This window comes from Podarcis gaigeae, assembly GCF_964106915.1.
Source record: "Podarcis gaigeae genome assembly, chromosome: 10".
NCBI classification, from domain to species: domain Eukaryota; kingdom Metazoa; phylum Chordata; class Lepidosauria; order Squamata; family Lacertidae; genus Podarcis; species Podarcis gaigeae.
Genome location: NC_139686.1, coordinates 8,233,047 through 8,255,357, shown reverse-complemented (window position 1 = coordinate 8,255,357; position 22,311 = coordinate 8,233,047). Strand labels below are relative to the sequence as shown.

The 22,311-nt window shown below is 48.4% G+C and overlaps 1 protein-coding gene and 1 long non-coding RNA gene across 11 annotated transcripts in view; both read right to left on the bottom strand.

Moving 5' to 3' along the window:
- PODXL (podocalyxin like) overlaps positions 1–11,466 on the bottom strand; it is an 81,741-nt gene extending 70,275 nt beyond the window's left edge. For all 4 annotated transcript variants that reach the window (XR_014555629.1, XR_014555630.1, XM_083700633.1 and 1 more), the window contains exon 1: positions 10,855–11,466. Coding sequence is in view for 2 of the 4 variants with exons in the window: in XM_083700633.1 (XP_083556759.1) it covers positions 10,855–10,909 (55 nt within the window). In the remaining 2 variants the exon portion in view is untranslated. The remainder of the gene's footprint in view (positions 1–10,854) is intronic.
- LOC310826295 overlaps positions 1–22,311 on the bottom strand; it is a 324,400-nt gene that overhangs the window by 70,275 nt on the left and 231,814 nt on the right. Inside the window, exon 1 of one of the 7 annotated variants that reach the window (XR_014555705.1) lies at positions 13,892–13,966. The exons of the other annotated variants lie outside the window; for them this stretch is intronic. This is a non-coding gene — a long non-coding RNA (uncharacterized lncRNA). Of the gene's footprint in view, positions 1–13,891; positions 13,967–22,311 lie in introns of those variants that run through there. 7 annotated transcript variants of the gene reach the window in all.

Sequence of the window (22,311 nt, the reverse complement as noted above, 5' to 3'; positions counted from 1 at the left end):
TCTGGTGAACCAGAGCAGTGCACGGAAACGCCGTTTACCTTCCCGCTGGAGTGGTACCTATTTATCTACTTGCACTTTGACGTGCTTTCAAACTACTAGGTTGGCAGGAGCAGGGACTGAGCAATGGGAGCTCACCCTGTTGCGGGGATTCGAACCACCGACCTTCCGATCAGCAAGTCCTAGGCTCTGTGGTTTAACCCACAGTGCCACCCGCATCCCTCTTTAAGAACACTATACAATGCAAAAGAAAATAAGAAATACAATCCAACAAGAGCAGCTTATCCCAGCATGGATAACACCGCCTGATGAATTTCGGCCTGACATGCAACTGTTCTCATCATGAGCCAATCAGGGAAAAGAAGAAGGTGGCAACTCTGAACAGAGTTGGGGAAGGTGGAGGAATCTTGCCTCACTTCTGGAGTTTTTGTGTGACAAATCACTAAATGCAGCCAGAACTCAATTCTTCCCTGTCTGACTTGCCTCATTGTTACTGCTCTACAAATGCCACGTCGCATCACCCTGAAATATGTGCCTAACCACAGGATCCATAAACTGCCTTGGAAATCTGTGCCCAACCATCAGATCTAGTAACTTACTTTAATTTAATAAATAATCAAAACAACAGGGATCTCGAGACATTAGCAAGCAGCTGTCGGCTTCTCAAAACACCCTCAAAGGTCTTATCCTGCAACGTGCAGTGGCTCCTCACATGTTACTGATGCTACTAATAAATGCTACTTTTTATGATGTGGCAAGAATATATACGGCCTTTCATGAGATTCTTTTTCAGCCTGCCTTTCCTCTGTGCTGGGATGCAGGTGGCGCTGTGGGTTAAAGCCTCAGCGCCTAGGGCTTGCCGATCGAAAGGTTGGCGGTTCGAATCCCTGCGGCGGGGTGCGCTCCCGCTACTCGGTCCCAGCGCCTGCCAACCTAGCAGTTCGAAAGCACCTCCGGGTGCAAGTAGATAAATAGGGACCGCTTACCAGCGGGAAGGTAAACGGCGTTTCCGTGTGCGGCTCTGGCTCGCCAGAGCAGCGATGTCACGCTGGCCACGTGACCCGGAAGTGTCTCCGGACAGCGCTGGCCCCTGGCCTCTTGAGTGAGATGGGCGCACAACCCCAGAGTCTGTCAAGACTGGCCCGTACGGGCAGGGGTACCTTTACCTTTACCTTTATGGCTACTACGAGGATGAAATGGGGGAACCACATGTGCTACTTTGAGGTCCTTAGAGGAAAGGTAGGATATAAATGTAACAAAGGTATAAAAAATAATGTATTCCCTTCCAATAGAGCTGCCTTGCCATTAGTTGCTTTCCCATGCTCTGGCCAGGTTCTCAAGATGCCCTGCAAGTACATGGCAATGAGCTGATGTGAGCACCTTTACCTTTTACCTTCCTCTGTGCAAGCAGATAGCAGCAGAAATGTTTAAAGGCAAGAGGAACATTTTATGGGAGGTTGGTGGTCAGTAATCAGACATCTGGAAGGGAACTTGTGAATGGAGACAAGCAAAATAAGGACACAACTCTGGGCAGCATTTAACGAAACCATTCTCAGAGTAGGCCTATAGGAATCAACTGACCTACTCCAAGTAGGACTAGTTGCGGGTCATCCTTTATCAGCCTGAGGAATTCATAGCTCTCCAGATGTTACCAAATGCCGAGTTCCATCAGGTCCAGCCAGACTGATGGAAATTACAGTCTAGTAACATTTGATGGGTGGCGCGGGTGGCGCTGTGGTCTAAACCACTGAGCCTCTTAGGCTTGCTGATCGGAAGGTCGACGGTTCGAATCCCCATGACAGGGTGAGCTCCCATTGCTTGGCCCCTGCTCCTGCCAACCTAGCAGTTCGAAAACATGCCAAAGTGCAAGTAGATAAATAGGTACCGCTCTGGCGGAAAGGTAAATGGCATTTCCATGCGCTGCTCTGGTTTCATTGTGCAGAAGCGGCTTAGTCATGCTGGCCACCTGACCCAGAAGCTGTCTGTGGACAAACACCGGCTCCCTCGGCCTATAGAGCGAGATGAGCGCTGCAACTCCAGAGTCGTCCACGACTGAACCTAATGGTCAGGGGTACCTTTACCTTTACTTTAAACCACAGAGCCTAGGACTTGCTGATCAGAAGGTCGGCAGTTCGAATCCCCACAACGGGGTGAGCTCCCGTTGCTTGGCCCCTGCTCCTGCCCACCTAGCAGTTTAAAAGCACATCAAAGTGCAAGTAGATAAATAGGTACCGCTCCAGCGGGAAGGTAAACAGCGTTTCTGTGTGCTGCTCTGGTTTGCCAGAAGCGGCTTAGTCATACTGGCCACATGACCCAGAAGCTGTACGCCGGCTCCCTCAGCCAATAAAGCGAGATGAGCGCTGCAACCCCAGAGTCGTCCACGACTGGACCTAATGGTCAGGGATCCCTTTACCTTTACCTTACCTTTCAGCTTCTGCCTTCTGGAAGAAGGTACAGGGTTATAAAGACTAGGACTAGCCCATGAGAAACAGGTATTTATCCAAATGCAATTTTGGTTTTAAACGCAGTGTAAGGTAGTCTCTGTGGGAGTATATTGTATTTAATTATGGGGTATCAGAGTTTTTAGGGGGTTAACCAGCCTGGGATAGCAGGCTTGTTGGTTTTTGAATGCCTGATGCATATTTTTTTCCAATTTCATTGTTCTGTATGGGACAATGACAATAACGATTATCGTATTTCATAAAATTACGAGTCTGCAGGGCAGGTTCCAGGCAAAGGCTGGGGAAAACGAGAAATTGTAGCAGAATCAAAACGACTCCTCCAAGGTCACGCAGGCTCAAGGAGGAAAAACAACCGAAAACTCCTGCCGCAAGCCACTAGGCGATCCTTCCTCACATTTTCATAGGGGGCGGGAGCCAAGCTTGTTAAAAAGGGATGAAAGGGCCCTTTGTTGTGGTTCGGTTCCCAGGCATCGCCTTCAGGTATTCAGGAGTGACTGTACAATATTGTACAGTCAGGGCCGTAGCTCAGCGGTGGAGCATCTGCTTGGCATGCACAAACTCCCAGGCTCAATCCTCGTCCTCTGCAGGTAGGCTGGGAAAGATGCCCCACGTGAAATCCCAGGCAGCCACTCCCATTGAGCAATAATAATACCATTTGTTTGGCTTGGTATAAGGTAGCTGATGTCCCTATCTTCCTATATACATAAAAATGTAAGGTTGTCGTCACGTTGCAGTTCACTGGCTGCACAAACTCCAGTGTGATGACAAAATGGTAGGCAGACGAGCAAGCAAGTAATGTGAGGGGCAGATGGCCCAGGAGAGCTATTTAACGGGGGGGGGGGGGAGAGAGCTATTTAAAGGGGGCAAGCTGGGAGGAAGGGGTGGGTGAAACGCAAAGGGAGGAGGGGTTGGCCAGGTGTGGGGGGACGGGGGTAGGTGAGTGGAGCAACGAATGGCGGCAGACCCTAATATTCCTATGGAATGTTTTTTAAACATGTCTTCAGGTTGATTTTTTAAAAAAACAGTGAGGCAGATTCAAAACGGGCAGTTCAATAGCATTTGGGCAGTGCAAATAATTCAAATCGTGGAAAAGTTGTATTATGTTTGGTTATGTACATATTAGAAATTATGTTTCTAATATGAAGGAAATAATTCTAGAACAATGGAGTCTCCTTTCCAGGGTTCTGATGGAGGTAGCGATTTCAAAAGTTTCCAATTTGACATGCTAACATGAATATTGTTGTAGTAAAAGTATATGGAACAGTTGTGCCTGAAAATATAACCACCTGTTTTGACAGATTTTTAGGAATACCCGGAACATGGAACGAGGGTTGTACTCATTGGAAACAGCAAATGCTGGGCAGGCAAATGATCCAGGGTTCAAACCCTGGCATCTCCAGGTTGAGGAAACTCAGGTGGAAGGGCTGAGGAAGACTTCTCTGCCAGAGAGGGTGAAGAACTGGCGGCATGTTATGTGGGGGAAAGCAGAGTTGTTAAAGTGGGCAGGAGAGCTTTGGACACCAGAAAGTAGGGAACTGAGAGACACAAGAAAAATATAATCAGGATGCTAATGTGAGGCTTTGCAAATGTTCGTCTCAAAACTCCTCTCAGCATCAGCCAGTACTACAACTAATCCAGAATGCAGCAGCCAGACTGGTGACTGGGAGCGGCTGCTGAGACCAAATAACACCAGTCTTGAAAGACCTACATTGGCTCCCAGTACATTTCTGAGCACAATTCAAAGTGTTGGTGCTGACCTTTAAAGCCCTAAATGGCCTCGGCCCAGTATACCTGAAGGAGCATCTCCACCCCCATCGTTCTACCCGGATGCTGAGGTCCAGTGCCAAGGGCCTTCTGGTGCTTCCCTCATTGCGAGAAGCCAAGTTACAGGGAACCAGGCAGAGGGCCTTCTCGGTAGTGGCACCCGCCCTGTGGAACACCCTCCCATCAGATGTCAAAGAGATAAACAACTACCAGACTTTTAGAAGACATCTGAAGGCAGCCCTGTTTAGGGAAGCTTTTAATGTTTGATGTATTACAGTATTTTGATATTTTTTTTGGAAGCCGAGCAGTGTGACAACTCATGACTTCTGGAGGGCACCACTTTGCCTACCCTAGGCAAAGAGATGTGGTGGGAAACTGGCACATCTGCCTTGGCACTGGTGCAGTTCATCTGTGGCCCTCCAGATGTGATTGAACTGCAGCTCCCACCATCCCATTCCGTTGGCTGGGGAGGATTATGGAGTCCTGAGTGCTCACTGGAAGGACAGATCCTGAAGCTGAGGCTCCAATACTTTGGCCACCTCATGAGAAGAGAAGACTCCCTGGAAAAGGCCCTGATGTTGAGAAAGATGGAGGGGACAAGGAGAAGGGGACGACAGAGAATGAGATGGCTGGACAGTGTTCTTGAAGCTACCAGCATGAGTTTGACCAAACTGGGGGAGGCAGTGGAAGACAGAAGTGCCTGCGTGCTCTGGTCCATGGGGTCATGAAGAGTCAGACACGACTAAAGGACTAAACAACAACAAAATTATAGAAGTTCCTCTGGGCGGGGGGGATGGGAGTCTAGCTTGCTGTCCTGGGCAAAGAATTTCCAACCAAAAGCACCACCTCATCACCCTCCAATCAATAGCAATGGAACTATCAATTAGGCAGCCTCTCCTTCACACTGCTCAGCAACAGGATTTCCTCCAAAAACAACAAGGGCTGAAGTCGGCTCCTAATTCAGGGGGATGTACGGAGAGCAAAAGGGGAATCAGTCAATTGCGCTACCAGCAGCCCTGCAGAAGGGGCAGGTTTCAGCAGGAACAGATGACAACGTTTGCCCTGGGCTCCTTCGGCAAGCCGATGGGATATACATTTAACAAACAAGCAAAGTCTCAACGCTGCAGAGCTGAGAACAGCTGCATCAGCCAAAATTTCCTCTATGCAACATTTGAATCCTGCCATCTATTGCATCTGTTCATCTTATTATTTTTGTAGATGGTGGGGGGAGGGGAGAAAGGGCCATTCTGCACATCCTCCACCCCCACTTATTATTCGTAATCAGCAAAATGCCCTTTGTTATATTGGGTGCTGTGTTGGGCATGCAAATGAACTGGAGTTTGTGTATTCAACAGATCTGGGGTGGTGGGAGAGCAAACCATATTTCTGTGGGGTTTTGGTGCAGAGAAGAAGAGTTTGGGCTTGATATCCCGCTTTACCACTGCTGTCAGATGGCTAAGGTGGTTGCTCGTGAGCAAGCAGGCAGGACTCCGACCTGACTTTTACAGGTTTTTTTTGGTGCAAAACTATTTACAGTGCAGAACCCCAAAGTTTATGTCTGCCTCAAGCGCTAGCAGAATCCGGGAGTGGCCTTTTTCTTCCTTCTTTGCGCTTTACCCCTCTGCGCAAGGTGGGCAACGGCAGAGGCGTGCTTCCCTCCTGGCTGGCTTGACCAGGAGTGGTGCTGGGGCTCCCAGCAGCATCCCCTTATCCCTTCCCCTCTTCCCCACTGGAGTCGTGGCTTTCCCCACCGCAGGAAGAGGAACTGATTCGCAAACCTTTCGGAGGATCCCTGTGTCCTCTACCTCCCTTCCCTGTTCCGATGACAGTTCCCTGGCAACTACCCTAAAGAGCCTCAAAGCGGCTAACATTCTCCTTTCCCTTCCTCCCCCACAACAAACACTCTGTGGGGTGAGTGGGGCTGAGAGACTTCAGAGAAGTGTGACTGGCCCATGGTCACCCAGCAGCTGCATGTGGAGGAGCGGAGACGCGAACCCGGTTCACCAGATTACGAGTCCACCGCTCTTAACCACTACACCACACTGGCTCTCCCTACAGAATCCCGAGCAAGAATGATGGCTGCTGGTGGGTAAACTTTGACCTCCTGTGCTGCCTTCAATACAGTGCTTCTACGTAATCCCTATAGGAGTGAACAGCAATTTCCCCCTTATATGGGATGTAACTTAGGGTCACACACTTCAGGGAGGGACCCTGGAGATGCAACGTGCTCTTTGCGGACAGGGATCCACTGCTTTCCTTATCCTATGGTATTTCTGTTTGTGGAAGGCAGGGTAAGGGTAGCTCTGGTGCAACCCCATACAGAAATGAATCTGAAGGCAGGTGACCCAGCTACTCAACTTGCAACCCAACCCAAGAGCTGAAATCAACAGTGCATAGAAAGTTGCCAAATCAGACCACTGCGTCCTACTACTGTCTACAACAGTGTTTCCCAACCTTGTGCCTCCAGCTGTTTTTGGACTACAATTCCCATCATCCCTTGCCACTGGTCTTGCTAGTCAGGGATGATGGGAGCTGTAGTTCAAAAACAGCTGGAGGCACAAGGTTGGGAAACACTGGTCTACACTAGGCTTCCTCAAACTCAGCCCTCCAGATGTTTTCAGCCTACAACTCCCATGATCCCTAGCTAGTAGGACCAGTGGTCAGGGATGATGGAGATTGTAGTCTCTATCTGGAGAGCCGAGTTTGAGGAAGCCTGGTCTACACCGGCAGGCAAGGGCTCTCCAGGGTTTCAGGCACCGGGTATTCTGAGCTCCACCAGGAGATGCCAGGATTTGACCCAGGGACCTTTGGAATGAAAACAGATGCTCTGTCACTGAGCTATGACCCTTCTTCCCCAGGATAAATAATTTGTTTTGGTTGAGAAACTGTTGACAGGCTTTTGCATAGTCAGTGTTGCATTCACTTCTTACAAAAAGGGAAAAAAATAAAAATTACCAGGAGATTTACAATAGCAATGGGCATTCAGGTCAGCAAATTGTGAGCAACGGTGACCAGAACCACCCATGCAAACGCCTCATAGGGATAAATCACGCGTGCAAAACGGTGCGTCAAGAGTTGTGGAAATGGGCTACGGGTGGAAGCAAAAGAAAACAAGGTTTTCAAAAGCTGAACAAACATAGTCGGTGTGAGTAAAGAGGCTGTTTTGGCCACTAATGAAGCAAGAGTGTAGCTGGTGACCACAATATCTGGGGTTGGACACTACAATAGGCCTGGGGAACCTGTGGCACTAAAGATTGCTGTTTATCTCCAATGTCCCTCAACCCTAGTCAGCATGGCCAACGGTTAGGTAATGGTGGGAGAAACAGATGCCCTTGATTCCTGCTCTGCGCTTGCAGACTGTCCCAAATCACAGCACGCTTTGCAGTCTAGCAAGCCCCAGGCTGAGCATGCTAGCCTCTGCATGTTGGAAAGCGACTTTTAAAACTAGAGATAGATGAAGAGTGGTGTGTAGAAGCAAGATGGTCAAGCTTCATCACAAAAGACAGGTTCTAGAGAGAGCAACAGAGCTCGGCAACCCACAAATCCTGTGCAGACAAACTGACATCAATAAATCCGAGCAGATATAGTTTTGTCCAACGTAACTAGCAGGTGCTTTGCCCAGCAACACTGGGGCCCTCTTTATCCCAGATACCCATTATTATTTACTGATTTCTACCACGTGGGTGGCGCTGTGGGTTAAACCACAGAGCCTAGGGCTTGCCGGTCAGAAGGTCAGCGGTTTGAATCCCCACGACGGGATGAGCTCCCGTTGCTCGGTCCCTGCTCCTGCCAACCTAGCAGTTCGAAAGCATGTCAAAGTGCAAGTAGATAAATAGGTACCACTCCGGCGGGAAGGTAAACGGCGTTTCTGTGCACTGCTCTGGTTTGCTAGAAGCGGCTTAGTCATGCTGGCCACATGACCCGGAAGCTGTACGCCGGCTCCCTCGGCCAATAAAGCGAGATGAGCGCCGCAACCCCAGAGTCAGTCACGACTGGACCTAATGGTCAGGGGTCCCTTTACCTCTAGGTAAAGGTAAAGGTACCCCTGCCCGTACGGGCCAGTCGTGTCCGACTCTAGGGTTGTGCACCCATCTCACTTAAGAGGCCGGGGGCCAGCGCTGTCCGGAGACACTTCCGGGTCACGTGGCCAGCGTGACGAAGCTGCTCTGGCGAGCCAGCACCAGCGCAGCACACGGAAACGCCGTTTACCTTCCCGCTAGAAAGTGGTACCTATTTATTTACTTGCACCTAGGGGTGCTTTCGAACTGCTAGGTGGGCAGGAGCTGGGACTGGAAGACGGGAGCTCACCCCGCCGCGGGGATTCAAACCGCCGACCATGCGATCGGCAAGCCGTAGGCGCTGAGGTTTTACCCACAGCGCCACCCGCGTCCCCCCTTTACCTTTACCACGCTTCTAATGCACAAAGCCTGAAGACTTTAGGGCAGGGCTGGGGATGTTTTGGCCTTCGGATGTAGTGGACTACAACTCTCCCAGCATCCCTGACCATTGGGCATACTGGCTGGGAGCTGCAGAAACACCTGCCGCAGCTGCTTTAGGGTCCAGGTGAACACAATCACATCCCTATTGGAAAGACGCCGTTAACCAAGTTATATGCACGTTGTGAGAAAGGCAGGGGTGAAAGAATCTGGAGGGATCTATCACTGCTGCAGAGTGCCAAATGCAAGACAACAGCAGCAGCACCATGTGTTTGCAGAGCAATAACAACAGACTGCAAGAGGATATCGCTGTGGTACCCATATCCGACTCTGACAATCTGACAAACTGGAACGTGTCCAGAGGAGGGCAACCAAAATGGTCAAAGGCCTGGAAACGATGCCTTATGAGGAGCGACTAAGGGAGCTGGGCATGTTTAGCCTGGAGAAGAGGAGGTTAAGGGGTGATATGATAGCCATGTTCAAATATATAAAAGGATGTCACATAGAGGAGGGAGAAAGGTTGTTTTCTGTTGCTCCAGAGAAGTGGACACGGAGCAATGGATCCAAACTACAAGAAAGAAGATTCCACCTAAACATTAGGAAGAACCTCCTGACAGTAAGAGCTGTTCAACAGTGGAATTTGCTGCCAAGGAGCGTGGTGGAGTCTCCTTCTTTGGAGGTCTTTAAGCAGAGGCTTGACAACCATATGTCAGGATTGCTCTGATGGTGTTTCCTGCTTGGCAGGGGGTTGGACTCGATGGCCCTTGGGGTCTCTTCCAACTCTATGATTCTATGATCCATGCAGCTCAGACCAGTTCCTTAGCCAAAGGATGCTGTGCTGTAACGCCAAAGGAGGCTGCTGCAAAGCAATAGGCCAGCCCGAGGCAGGATGCAACCTGGCACATGGATTTGGCAAAATATATCTCTATAAAATTAATACTCCAAGACATAATTGTCTAAAACCTAGCTATTATTATTATTATTATTATTATTATTATTTACATTTATGTACCACCCTTCATCCAAAGATCTCAGGGTGGTTCACAAGAGAAAAATACAAGATAAAATAACAGGATAACAGAGACTTATACTGTCCCTCCTTTATGTTTCACCTGGGGATGGTGAGCTCTGCTCAAAAGTATCAGCATATTTAAGTGAACCAATACCCCCTATTGCCCACGTTGGTTTCAAAAACGTCCCCTTGGCACGTGCAAGGCAGACAATCAAGACACCCCAATCCCTGCTCAAAAGGAATTAAGCTGAGGAATTGTAAAACGAATATTACTGATATGCCTTTAAAGCGAAACAAGCATACCCTTTCCTCCCGGTCTCTAACCTGCATGTCAGCTGTGGAAACTCACTGCACATGCTCAGAAACACCCTTCCTCAAGAAACACTTTCGGTATTCTAAAGTGGAACAGTGAGCAGCAGCTAGCTCCTACGAGGCCCATTGACTTCAACCGCCAGAATTTTGCGCTGGGTAAGAGTGTTGCTGTGGGTCCCAGAACTGGATCAAATGCATAGAGTACACCAAGGTCCACAAGTGTTTGCAGATTTACCCATTTCTGTGTATCGGGAGGAGAGTTCCTCACAAATACAGCTCTAAGGACAGGTGACCCCATCCTTGCCTTCCCAGCCCTTTGACACCTGCGGGTCAAGTCACTGGGGAAAAGGCTGTGAGTCAGCGGTGGAGCTCGCACTTGGTGTGGGAAAGGTCCCATGTTCGAATCCTGGCGTCTCCAAGTTGGGATGGGCAAAATCCTGGAGAGCAGCTGCCAGTCAGTGTAGGCATTACTAAGCTAAAGAGACCAACTCTTTGACTGATGAGAAAACAGCTTCCTATGTTACTATCACAGCCTGGGTGGGTGGGTGGGAAGAAGCCTTATACATAGTCAGACCATCTACCTCTGCACTGCCTTCACTGGCTGGCAGCAGCTCTCCAGGGTTTCAGGCAGAAATCTATCCCAGCCTTCCTGGGGAAGCCGGAAACTGTACCTGGGACCTTCTGCACGCCAAGCAAGTGTTCCACGCTCCTTCCTCTCCAAGAACTGCGCCCGTTTGGAGGCGATGCCAACGTGCTCTCCCCTCCCTGGAAACCAACAACCCCGCACGCTCGCGGGCCAGGAGCCTCGCGATCCCCTGCCCCGCCGCCCCGCTTCCCCTTGGATCCCAGCTGGCAAAGTGCCCTTACTCACCCCTGCAGGAGGAGATTACGCCGAGCAACAGCAGCGGCAGCAGCGCCGAGCGCATGGCGAGCGCTGCTCCGGGTTCCCCTCTGCGCACGGGAAGAGCGCGGACCCGCCGACCGGGATGCCTCGTCGGGCAAACTTTGCCGGAGCTCCGACCCCCGGCAGGATCAGTCCTTTCCTGGAGGTGGAGGAGGAGGGAAGCAGAAAGCGGGGAGCTGGTGGGGCGACGCCAAGCGCACGTTGCCTTCTCCTTTCCCCTCCTTTGTTGTCCCCGTTTCCTCGGGATCCCCCTCGCCTCTTTTCCCGGAGATCTGCTTGGCAATGGGGGGCCAAGATCCGGGACCCGCAAACCAGCCGATCCTGCGCTTCCAGCTGCAAAGCGAGCCCGGCGCTGCACCACCAATTACCGCAGAGCGCTCGGCTTCCTTTCCTCGCGTCCGCCTTTGGCTGACTGCGCACGCTGCTAGTCCCGACTGCGCACAGCTGCCTTTGTTCGCGGACGCATCAGACGCCTTGGCTGCTGCTGCTGTTGTTGCTGCTGCTGCCCGGACTGCGATCCCGCAAGCTGGGACCCGGCTACTACGATCGAACGCCGGGGAAGGAGACGGCGCCCTGATTGGTCCGGAGCTCTCCAAGCCGGCTCCCTGAATGGCTGGGGGTTTTCCCGAGCGGCGATTGGCCAGAGCGCCTGCCTGTCCGTTGGATCCCACCCACTCTCTTTTTTTCTCTGCAAGGGAGTGGGTTTCTCTTGGCCAAGCTTGAGGGTCAAGCTGCAGATTCTCCACCCCTTTCCAATTATTATGTCGGTGAGCTGAATCATAGAATCGCATGCCCTCCAACAGTTGTCCAATTAAAATAGTAACGTCCTGTTCTATTATTATTATTATTATTATTAATCATTATTAATTATTATTATTACTTTATCCTGCCACTCTGTTTGAGATGCCCCAGCCACTCTGGGCAGCTTCCAACATATATATAAAATATAATCAGACATTAGACATTAACAAACTTCCCTATTCATAGCTGCCTTCAGATGTCTTCTAAAGGCTGTATAGTTGCTTATCTCCTTGGCTCAGGGCTTATATAACTCCATACCCTCCAACATTTCTCTGATGAGAATAGGGACATCCTAAGGGACGCAGGTGGTGCAGTGGGTTAAACCACAGAGCCTAGGACTTGCTGATCAGAAGGTCGGCGGTTCGAATCCCCGGGACGGGGTGAGCTCCTGTTGCTCAGTCCCTGCCCCTGCCAACCTAGCAGTTCGAAAGCACGTCAAAGTGCAAGTAGATAAATAGGTACCACTCCAGCGGGAAGGTAAACGGCATTTCCGTGAGCTGCTCTGGTTCGCCAGAAGCGGCTTAGTCATGCTGGCCACATGACCTGGAAGCTGTACGCCGGCTCCCTCGGCCAGTAAAGCGAGATGAGCATTGCAACCCCAGAGCCGTCCGCGACTGGACCTAATGGTCAGGGGTCCCTTTACCTTTACCTTATGGCAGTGGCGTAGCGTGGGGGGTGCAGGGGGGGGGGCTGGCTGCACCAGGCGCAACATCTGGGGGTTAGGGTTAGGGGGTGCAAATCCACGGGTTAGGGGGTCAAATCCATGGGTTAGGGGGCGCAAATTACTTGCCTTGCCCCGGGTGCTGACAACCCACGCTACGCCACTGCCTTATGGAAAAGCAGGACACTCTGGGAACCAGGATGGCTTCTGTAAATCTGGGACTGTCCCTGGAAAATAGGAACATTTGTAGGGTCTGTCTCACACCAAGGGGCTGGGTTAAGCACTTAGCACCCTCCCCTCTCTCCTGGTTCTCAACGCAGGAACATAACAATCAAATACTGTTGTTGTTGTTTAGTTGTTTAGTCGTGTCCGACTCTTCGTGACCCCATGGACCAGAGCACGCCAGGCACTCCTGTCTTCCACTGCCTCCCTAGATTAATACTACCCTAGACTAATCTTTGAACTGTGAAGCTTGAAGATCACCATTGCTGAGGAAAACACATCAAACAATTTCACTGCTTGTGCATTTTGACATGTCCTTATTCTTGCAACATCCTGAATGCTGGGAAGAAATTGCCGCCGGAGATCATTTGGATGGAGTTGGATTGCGCTGTTGGTTGAATGGGAAGCAAACTAGTTTGTCTTGTAAAGGGACAGACGTGAACTGGAATCAATTCCCTTTTGGATATGCTGAACTTGAACTCGACCCTCTGTTGCCGCTAGAACTCCTAGGAAGGCGATATAGTTTTAGCTTTATGGCACAATCAAAACATGTTTCTCAAATGCAGCCGAGTCAAGCCTTACAAAGGCATAGGCAACCTCGGGCCTCCAGATATTTTGGGACTACAAGTCCCATCATCCCTGACCACTGGTCCTGTTAGCTAGGGATCATGGGAGTTGTAGTCCTAAAACATCTGGAGGCTGAGGTCTCCTATGCCTGCCTTTCAGTTTAATTACACCATCCAATATCACATGTGCAACCACCAGCTGCTAGCAATGTCCTTGAGCTGTGCGTGTCCTGGCCGAAGAGGACAGTCATTTTCCGTGAGAACAAACGGGCATGAAGAACTGAAATTGTGGGAAATGCAGAGATCAGCCTGAGAGATCTCCAATGTAACTGGATACTTTTCAGGGTCCCCGAGGAAAGGATTTCTTCACACTGTGCCTAATTGATTTGTGGCATTTGCTGCCACAAGATGTGTTGATTAATGGCCATTCGCTTAGCTAGGTTTAAAGGGGGGGGGGGTTAGACAAATTAATGGTTTGCTAATGGCTTCTGGTCCTCATGAGGAAAGGCTAGAAGTGATTGCAGCAACTGGACCTGCTGGACCAAAAGGTTGCTGAATGAAGCACTTCCATTTAGGAGACCATCCATTCATCTCTAAGCCCTTTCCTAGGATATTGCATTCTGTCATATTAACCCCCCTTTTTTCTTTCCATCTCCTAACACGATACAAGTCATTGCTCCCAGTACGTTTCCAAGCACAATTCAAAGTGTTGGTGTTGACCTTTAAAGCCCTAAACGGCCTCGGCCCAGTATACCTGAAGGAACGTCTCCACCCCCATCGTTCTGCCCGGACGCTGGGGTCCAGCACCGAGGGCCTTCTGGCAGTTCCCTCATTGTGAGAAGCAAAGCTACAGGGAACCAGGCAGAGGGCCTTCTCGGTGGTGGCACCCGCCCTGTCAGATGTCACCCTTCCCATCAGATGTCAAAGAGATAAACAACTACCTGACATTCATAAGACATCTTAAGGCAGCCCTGTTCAGGGAAGTTTTTAATGTGTGACATCTTAGTTTATTTTTGGTCTTTGTGGAAGCCACCCAGAGTGGCTGGGGAAACCCAGCCAGATGGGCGGGGTTCAAATAATAAATTATTATTATTATTATTGCAAAATTGGGGGGCACTGTGGCAGAATCCTTCAGAGCAGAATACTCCTGTTCAGGGTGTCAGCCAGCCAGCTATGCCCTGTTCCAGGACACTCCATTCCACTCCCCGTTCTTTTGCTTTTCGTCCTCCAACAGATATGTGGCATTCTCTGACTGCTGACCACGCTCAGTCCCCATGTGGCTCTTTAGCAATCCCACTGCGAACACAGACCGCTATGTCTTGCACCACAAGGTACAAGTAGGCACATTAGAAATCTGTTCTACCTCAGCACTCTCCATATCAGGCTTCCTCAAACTCGGCCCTCCAGATGTTTTCGGCCTACAACTCCCATGATCCCTAGCTAGCAGGACCAGTGGTCAGGGATGATGGGAATTGTAGTCCCAAAACATCTGGAGGGCCGAGTTTAAGGAAGCCTGCTTCATATGGTGATCATTTTACCTCACCCCTATATCTGAATAGAAACCTAGAGAAGAAAAGGGACTAGTAATTGCCTCTTCAATACCAATAACCAGCTTCTCCAGCTGCTAACACGTGGCCTGGTCAGCCACCTGTGGCTGCTTATGTTCACTGCTGTTCCCATTTCACAGGTAGTGGGACTGAGGCCAAGAGATGGCAACTTGTCCTGTCCCAACCGAGAGAGCCCAAATAATACAGCATTAAATATTAAAAACCTCCCTAAACAGGGCTGCCTTCAGGTGTCTTCTAAAAATCAGATAGTTGTTTATTTCCTTGACATCTGGTGGGAGGGCGTTCCAGAGGGCGGGTGCCACCACTGAGAAGGCCCTCTGTCTGGTTTTCTGTAACCTCACTTCTCGCAGTGAGGGAATCGCCAGAAGGCCCTCGGAGCTGGACCTCAGTGTCTGGGTAGATGATGGGGGTGGAGACACTCCTTCAGGTATACTGGACCGAGGCCGTTTAGGGCTTTAAAGGTCAGCACCAACACTTTGAATTGTGCTCGGAAACGTACTGGGAACCATTGTAGATCTCTCAGGATCATCTCTAGCTAGCAGGACCAGTGGTCAGGGATGGTGGGAATTGTAGTCCAAAAAACAGCTGGAGACCCAAGTTTGGGAAACCCTGGTGTAGATCATGGGGTAGGTAACATTGTGCTCTCCAGATGTTGACCACAGCTCCTGTCAACCCCAGCCAACCCAGCCAATGGACAGGAATGATGGGAGTTGGAGTGCAACACCCTCTGGAACAGGCACCCCCAAACTCAGCCCTCCAGATGTTTGGGGACTACAATTCCCATCATCCCTGACCACTGGTCCTGTTAGCTAGGGATGATGGGAGTTGTAGTCCCAAAGCATCTGGAGGGCCAAGTTTGGTGATGCCTGCTTTGGAAGGCTTCCTATTCGCTACCTTAGGTGTAGGCAATATCGAGCTACAATGGATCAATTATCTAACTTGGTACAAGGCAGATTTCCACCTCCCTTAGCTGTGGATTCAACCCAATAAGAATCCAGACCTTCCCGGATGACCAGCTGTCTGGCCAGTATTGCACAGCTCAGATGAAATGTACAGATAGAAGCAATGCAGACCCGTGGCTGTGAATTGGGCCCATTGTCTTCCTAGCTGTGCCATATTGTGATGGGGCATTTAGGCCAGATGTTGATCAGCTACTGATTTAAGCTTTGCCAGTGGTACCACTCAGTATCAAGGCATTGGTGTCACCAGGCTGGAAGGCTCCCAGTAGCTGCCTCTGACACACCGGATATTGAGTAGCAGCCAAACTACATGTTACATACAAACACGCGAGGAGCAGAAAATGTTCTGCTGCTGTATTTTCCCACGGAGCACTTTATCATGTCTCAACCCCACCTCCAGCTGTTTCATGAAATTAATGCAGATCGTAATGCGTGGATCAAAATGTTAGGCCCAGTTAAAATGGGCAGGGTCAAAGTTCTAATTGGCTTCCCCCAGTTTAGAGAAATGGCAAAGAGGTTTTTAAAAATATGCATTTTATGGAGAAAAGGGATAGGGAATAGTATTTCTACCCCTCTCTTTTTAAAAAAAGAATAATTTTATTAAAGATTTAAACAAAACATATTATCCAAAAACATGTCATCCTTATTCCCCCCCATTTTCCTCCCTCCCCCCCACCCTCCCACCCCCCCCGACTTCCCTCAGTTCCAGTCTTTGGTTTCTCTGAGACTGCTGTTCTCTGCATGTTACAAAGTTGTATAGATTCTTAAATTGTTTAGCTGATTGTTGTCAATAAAAAAATTGTGAATGTTTATTCAAAACCTGCCAAGGAGTCCAATTCACTTAGTGGCGTCTTCAAATACTTTGTAAAGAGTTCCCATTCATTTTTAAAGTCACAGTTATCCTTGTCCCGTAGCTTATATGTCAGTTTTGCCAGCTCTGCATAGTCCATCAATTTTTCTTGTCACGATTCTTTAGTTGGGATTTCTTCAGTCTTCCATCCTTGTGCTATTAGGACTCTTGCAGCTGTTGTCGCATACATGAAGATGTTTTTCAGGTTTTTTTGGCAGGTCTTTCCCTACAATCCCTAACAAAAATGCTTCAGGTTTTAAAACAAATGTTAAGTGGAACATTTTCTTTAATTCATTGTATATCATTTCCCAAAATTTTTTGATTACATTATTTTTTAATTACATTATTTCTCCCTCTCTCATAACTTTAGAACTCAGGGACATAAAGCCCTGGGATAGCTCAGTCGGTAGAGCACAGGACTCTTAATATCAGGGTCGTGGGTTTGAACCCCATATTGGGCAAAAAATTCCTGCGTTGTAGGGGTTAGACTAGATGACCCTTGTGATTCCCTCCAACTCTACTATTCTATGATTACTTGGCTGGAGAACTGCATTGCAAAATTCAGAGAAGTGTAATTTTTTTCCGAAGAACGGGATTGTTTCGGTTCACACACTTTTTCAGAAAGTCTGATTTTAGAATTCTATTATTTATATGGTGCCAATTTGACTTGGTTGCCCCAGCCGCTCTGGGCTGCTTCCAGAAAAATATAAAAACACAATAAAACAGAAAACATAAAAAAAAACTTCCCAGTACAGAGCTGCCTTCAGATGTCTTCAGAAAGTTGTGTAGTTCATTATTTTCTTGACATCTAACGGGAGGGCATTCCACAGGCTGGGCGCCACCACCGAGAAGGCCCTCTGCCTGGTTCCCTGTAACTTCACTTCTCACAGTGAGGGAACTGCCAGAAGACCCTCAGAGCTGGACCTCAATGTCTGGGCTGAACGATGGGGGTGGAGACACTCCTTCAATTTTGGGGTGAGTTGACCTTTAAATGTGTATCAAAGTTATTCCTATTAGCCAGGAAGCTCCACTGGAAACAACAGGTTAAAATGCATAGGATTGCACTGATAGAAATCTCTGTCCAGGTTAGAAGGTGTGCTGGAAGATACGTACATGAGTCACATCACATAAATTTTACCTTTTGTTTTCTGCTGGTGGTAGCATTTGCTGCTCTGCATACTTGCCCAGAACGATCGCCGGAGCCATCAAGAGAAAATAACAAACAAACCCTCTACGTTCTGCAAGTCCTGGGACTTGAGGTTGGGCTGCGATCCAGGCATGGCTCACTTAACCGCCTGTCTGAGTTCCCCAGTAATCCTATGTTATTGAATGTCATCACCTCCCCAGTTAGAGCAGCGGGGCCCAAAGTAATAATGTTTGGAATTCAAACGTGGGATTAAGGCAGGAAGATGATCACAAGGGCATCAGCTACTTACCTATGCAGCAAAACAAACAGGGGGATGAATAAGGGCTGCCTGCAGGGTCAAAATATATGGGAAGGAGAGATGGGTGGAAGAAGAAGGAAGAAGATGAAGAAAAAATACTTTCAGGCTGACGTCTACCTGGCAGATTCCTCCATCTTTGAAAGGTGAAGGAAGAGGCCAAATGTGGAATGAAGTTTTTAAAAACAGAGTGGGGGGGCAGGGAGAGGAGAAAGAACACACCAAAACTCGTGGAGATCCAATACAGTGGTACCTCAGTTAAGAACAGCCCTGTTTACGAACTACAGTGGTACCTCAGATTACAGACGCTTCAGGTTACAGACTCCGCTAACCCAGAAACAGTACCTCAGGTTAAGAACTTTGCTTCAGGATGAGAACAGAAATCGTGTGCCGGCGGGAGGCCCCATTAGCTAAAGTGGTGCTTCAGGTTAAGAACAGTTTCATGTTAAGAATGGACTTCCAGAACGAATTAAGTTCTTAACCCGAGGTACCATTGTATTCGGTTTACAAACGCCGCAAAACCGGAAGTAGTGTCCCGGTTTGCAAACTTTACCTCAGTCTAAGAACAGAATCCAAATGGTGGAAGGGCACCGACAGTGGGAGGCCTCATTAGGGAAAACACGCTTCCATTTAAGAACAGTTTCAAGTTAAGAACGGACTTCTGGAACGGATTAAGTTCGTAAACCAAGGTACCACTGTAATGTTGAATGTTGGAAGATTCAGGACTGAGGAACGAAAGTATTTCTCCAAACAGGGCTTAGGTGAACTATGGAAGTTGCTTCCAAAGGAGGCAGTGATGGAATAAAAAAAAAAATGTACAAAAATGCATATATTAAGGAAATACGTGCATAAGAACTTCATTGTCAGTGAAAATGGCACCACAATGCATTGTTAAAGAAAGTTGCTTGCAAAAAATTTGTGCACTGGGCAACATAGCAACCTCCTATATCAACATAGCAAACCTCCTATATCAGGGCAATTTGCATTGCAATGCAAAATGTTATGAGAAGTGCATGCTTTAGTGCTGACTAATTTTTTTTTTGGTGATGGCTTAAAGAAAATCACAAAGTGGTGCAAAAATGTGGCAAACTGAACTTAAGATCAGGAAAATGAGAAACTGAAACGAATAGATTCACCCTTCCCTGTGCTCGACTTGATTCACCTGGAAAACTTTTGACCAGATTTGCTTTATTTCTGTTTCTATACCTTCAGAAATGAAATTGTGTAGAACGAGAAAGTAGAAACAAACAACTGAATCTGAATACTGAAGTGGAAAGCAAGTTCTCTGCAAACAAGATCAATGGTAAACGCTTCGTTCAGGATGTGTTCTTTTATTACCTTCGTTTTTGTATGCAAGTTTGCCTCATATTAAAAGGGACGCGGGTGGCACTGTGGGTTAAACCACAGAGCCTAGGGCTTGCCGATCAGAAGGTTGGCGGTTCGAATCCCCGCAACAGGGTGAGCTCCCGTTGCTCGGTCCCTCCTCCTGCCAACCTTGCAGTTCGATAGCACAGTGCAAGTAGATAAATAGGTACCACTCTGACAGGAAGGTAAACGGCGTTTCCGTGCGCTGCTCTGGTTTGCCAGAAGCGGCTTAGTCATGCTGGCCACATGACCCGGAAGCTGTACACCAGCTCCCTCGGCCAGTAAAGCGAGATGGGCACCACAACCCCAGAGCCGGTCATGACTGGACCTAATGGTCCGGGATCCCTTTACCTTTACCTTGCCTCATATTTGCCAAGTATATTTTCCCTGTTGTGATGCATTTGGTATCTCAGTACAGTATATGCAATTTTGTACGCATTGCTTTGCTGTAGAACCTCACTGTAAAATTCAAAGACGTGCAAGTTTCAAAAGATGGCTTTGCTGTGGTTCGTGTATTGCTTTGGAAAGTGAGAATGCGGTAGATTCATCTTTAAACATGAACTGAATCTAATTTCTGTCCCATCCCTACCTGGGGCACAAGCCCAGACATCTCTCTCCCCCCCCCCCCACAGCTAGGTGTTGATGTCTGAAATCAGGTGGTTAACTGAGCACACTCGACAAGGAGCAACAATACAGCTGTGTTTAAAATGTACACCTGACCTCTCTTATTGAACTAATCCAATCTGCTTGAGCAAGTGGCAATCTGGAGGGGTTATTGCTAACACATTCCAGGAAGCTGGGATTTGTGCTGTGTGCCTGAGACTTTCTGTTGCATGCCTAGTGAGCATATAGTATTTGTGTGTGATCTGCAGTGTAAACAAACAGAACCTCATTGCTAACAACAGTGCGGGGAATTGGTGTGTGTGTGTGTGTGTGTGTGTGTGTGTGTGTGTGTGTGAGAACGCCCCTCCAAGCACCCTGAGTAGATTCCCAAACCCTTTGGATAATTCGTCCGATGCAATGAAAAAGGCTCAAGCCAAGGGAAAGCTCATTTGTCTCTCAGCACCCTTAGCAAACTCTCAGCACTCTCAGAATTCTACAGGGGAAGCCATGACTATTTAAAGTGGTATCATTGTGCTTTAGGGACGCGGGTGGCGCTGTGGGTTTAACCACAGAGCCTAGGAATTGCCAATCAGAAGGTCGGCGGTTCGAATCCCCGCAACGGGGTGAGCTCCCGTTGCTCGGTCCCTGCTCCTGCCAACCTAGCAGTTCGAAAGCATGTCCAAGTGCAAGTAGATAAATAGGTACCACTCTGGCAGGAAGGTAAATGGCATTTCCGTGTGCTGCTCTGGTTTGCCAGAAGTGGCTTAGTCATGCTGGCCACATGACCCGGAAGCTGTACGCCGGCTCCCTCGGCCAATAAAGCGAGATGAGCGCCGCAACCCCAGAGTCGGCCACAACTGGACCTAATGGTCAGGGGTCCCTTTACATTGTGCTTTAAATGTATGGGGTGAATATTTAAAATTGACTGAAGTTCCCCCTCCTTCTGCAATTGCTCACTTTACTATTTAGCTCGATGGAAGAATCCCCCAAGACTTCCCCGTGCTATTTTGTGATATTTTGGTTGGCGGTATACAGGCATTGCCAGAAGACATCTTTCTTATAGGTGTGGATGCGGCTGGGCTGCCTTTACGTTCCGCAAAGAATTTACCCCACTTACTTCTTGGCTTTCCTCTGAAGGCACTGTACACACACAGTGTACACACTTCATTGAAGAAGTCACCTAGTTTCCTTGGCCTTTGGCTGCTGAATTCTTAGGGTGCTGAAATATACTCGGAGTCAAAAGTGGCTTTCATCCTCTTTATTCAGCTCATAGTGGTGAGGAGGAATGGAAGTTCCCCCAGAATGTCTGCTTTATATACATTATTTACACAATGGGCCCCACATGATTGGCTAATTCCGGGATTTTCCTGTAGGCCAATCAGGTTGTGGATTCACTTGGAATCACAGGTTGCTGGATTGGGTGGCTCATGTGGACCAATCAGACTGCTGCATTCTGAATCCTATTGTTCCAGGACCAATCAGATTGCTGCATTTTGAATCCTATTGTTCTAGGACCAATCAGACTGCTGCATTCTGAATCCTATTGTTCTAGAACCAATCAGACTGCTGCATTTTGGATCCAGTTCAACTCAGTACATAACAGGTGCATTTCCAGGTTTCCTGCAGGCATTTAGTTGGCGACTGTGAGAACAGGATGCAAGACTAGATGGGCCATGGGTTGAGGTTACAAGATTCTTTTCAATGAATCCGGGGGCACTTTTCAACTTCAATGGATATTGTATGGGGACTGATTTGTAAGTCCAGGTCTGTCCCTGGGAAATGGGGACATCTGGTAACCTTACCTTGGGTCTGATCCAGCAGGGGTGTTCTTGTGCTCTTATGAATTTGATTCGCTTTTCGCTATATTCTGAATTGCCAAAGAGAGGCATTTATTAATTTTTTTTGGTCTTCTCCATGGGGTACAAATCATTTCGTGTACAGTAATGCAGAAAACTAACGTGAAATGAAGATTGAGAAAAGAATTAAACACAACGACGACGAAGAAAGAAAAGGAAACCCAGTTAAAATTTTCTAGAATATTTCCAGTGCAGTCTTCAGCACTGAGGTTTTCTGATAATACTAACAGCAAGCTAAATAAACAGACCCCGGTTTCAAAACGCAGGTAGAGAGATGAGCATGACTTGCCATTGTTCTAGAATAATCCATCTTTGAAGAGCTGTATCATTGTACGTACAGTTCCTTTTTCATGTCTCGTTCAAGGTCAGTCCCAATGGAAAATTTCCTCGCCACGCTGAAAAATTGTATTATTCCCCGTCACAAAGGGCCCGTTTCAACAACCAAATGTTTCAGAGGTTGAAAAGCTGCCAAGGACGTTTGGGAAAACCAAAGCAAAAGCGTGTTTTTGTGTTTTTGTTTTAATTTCATCT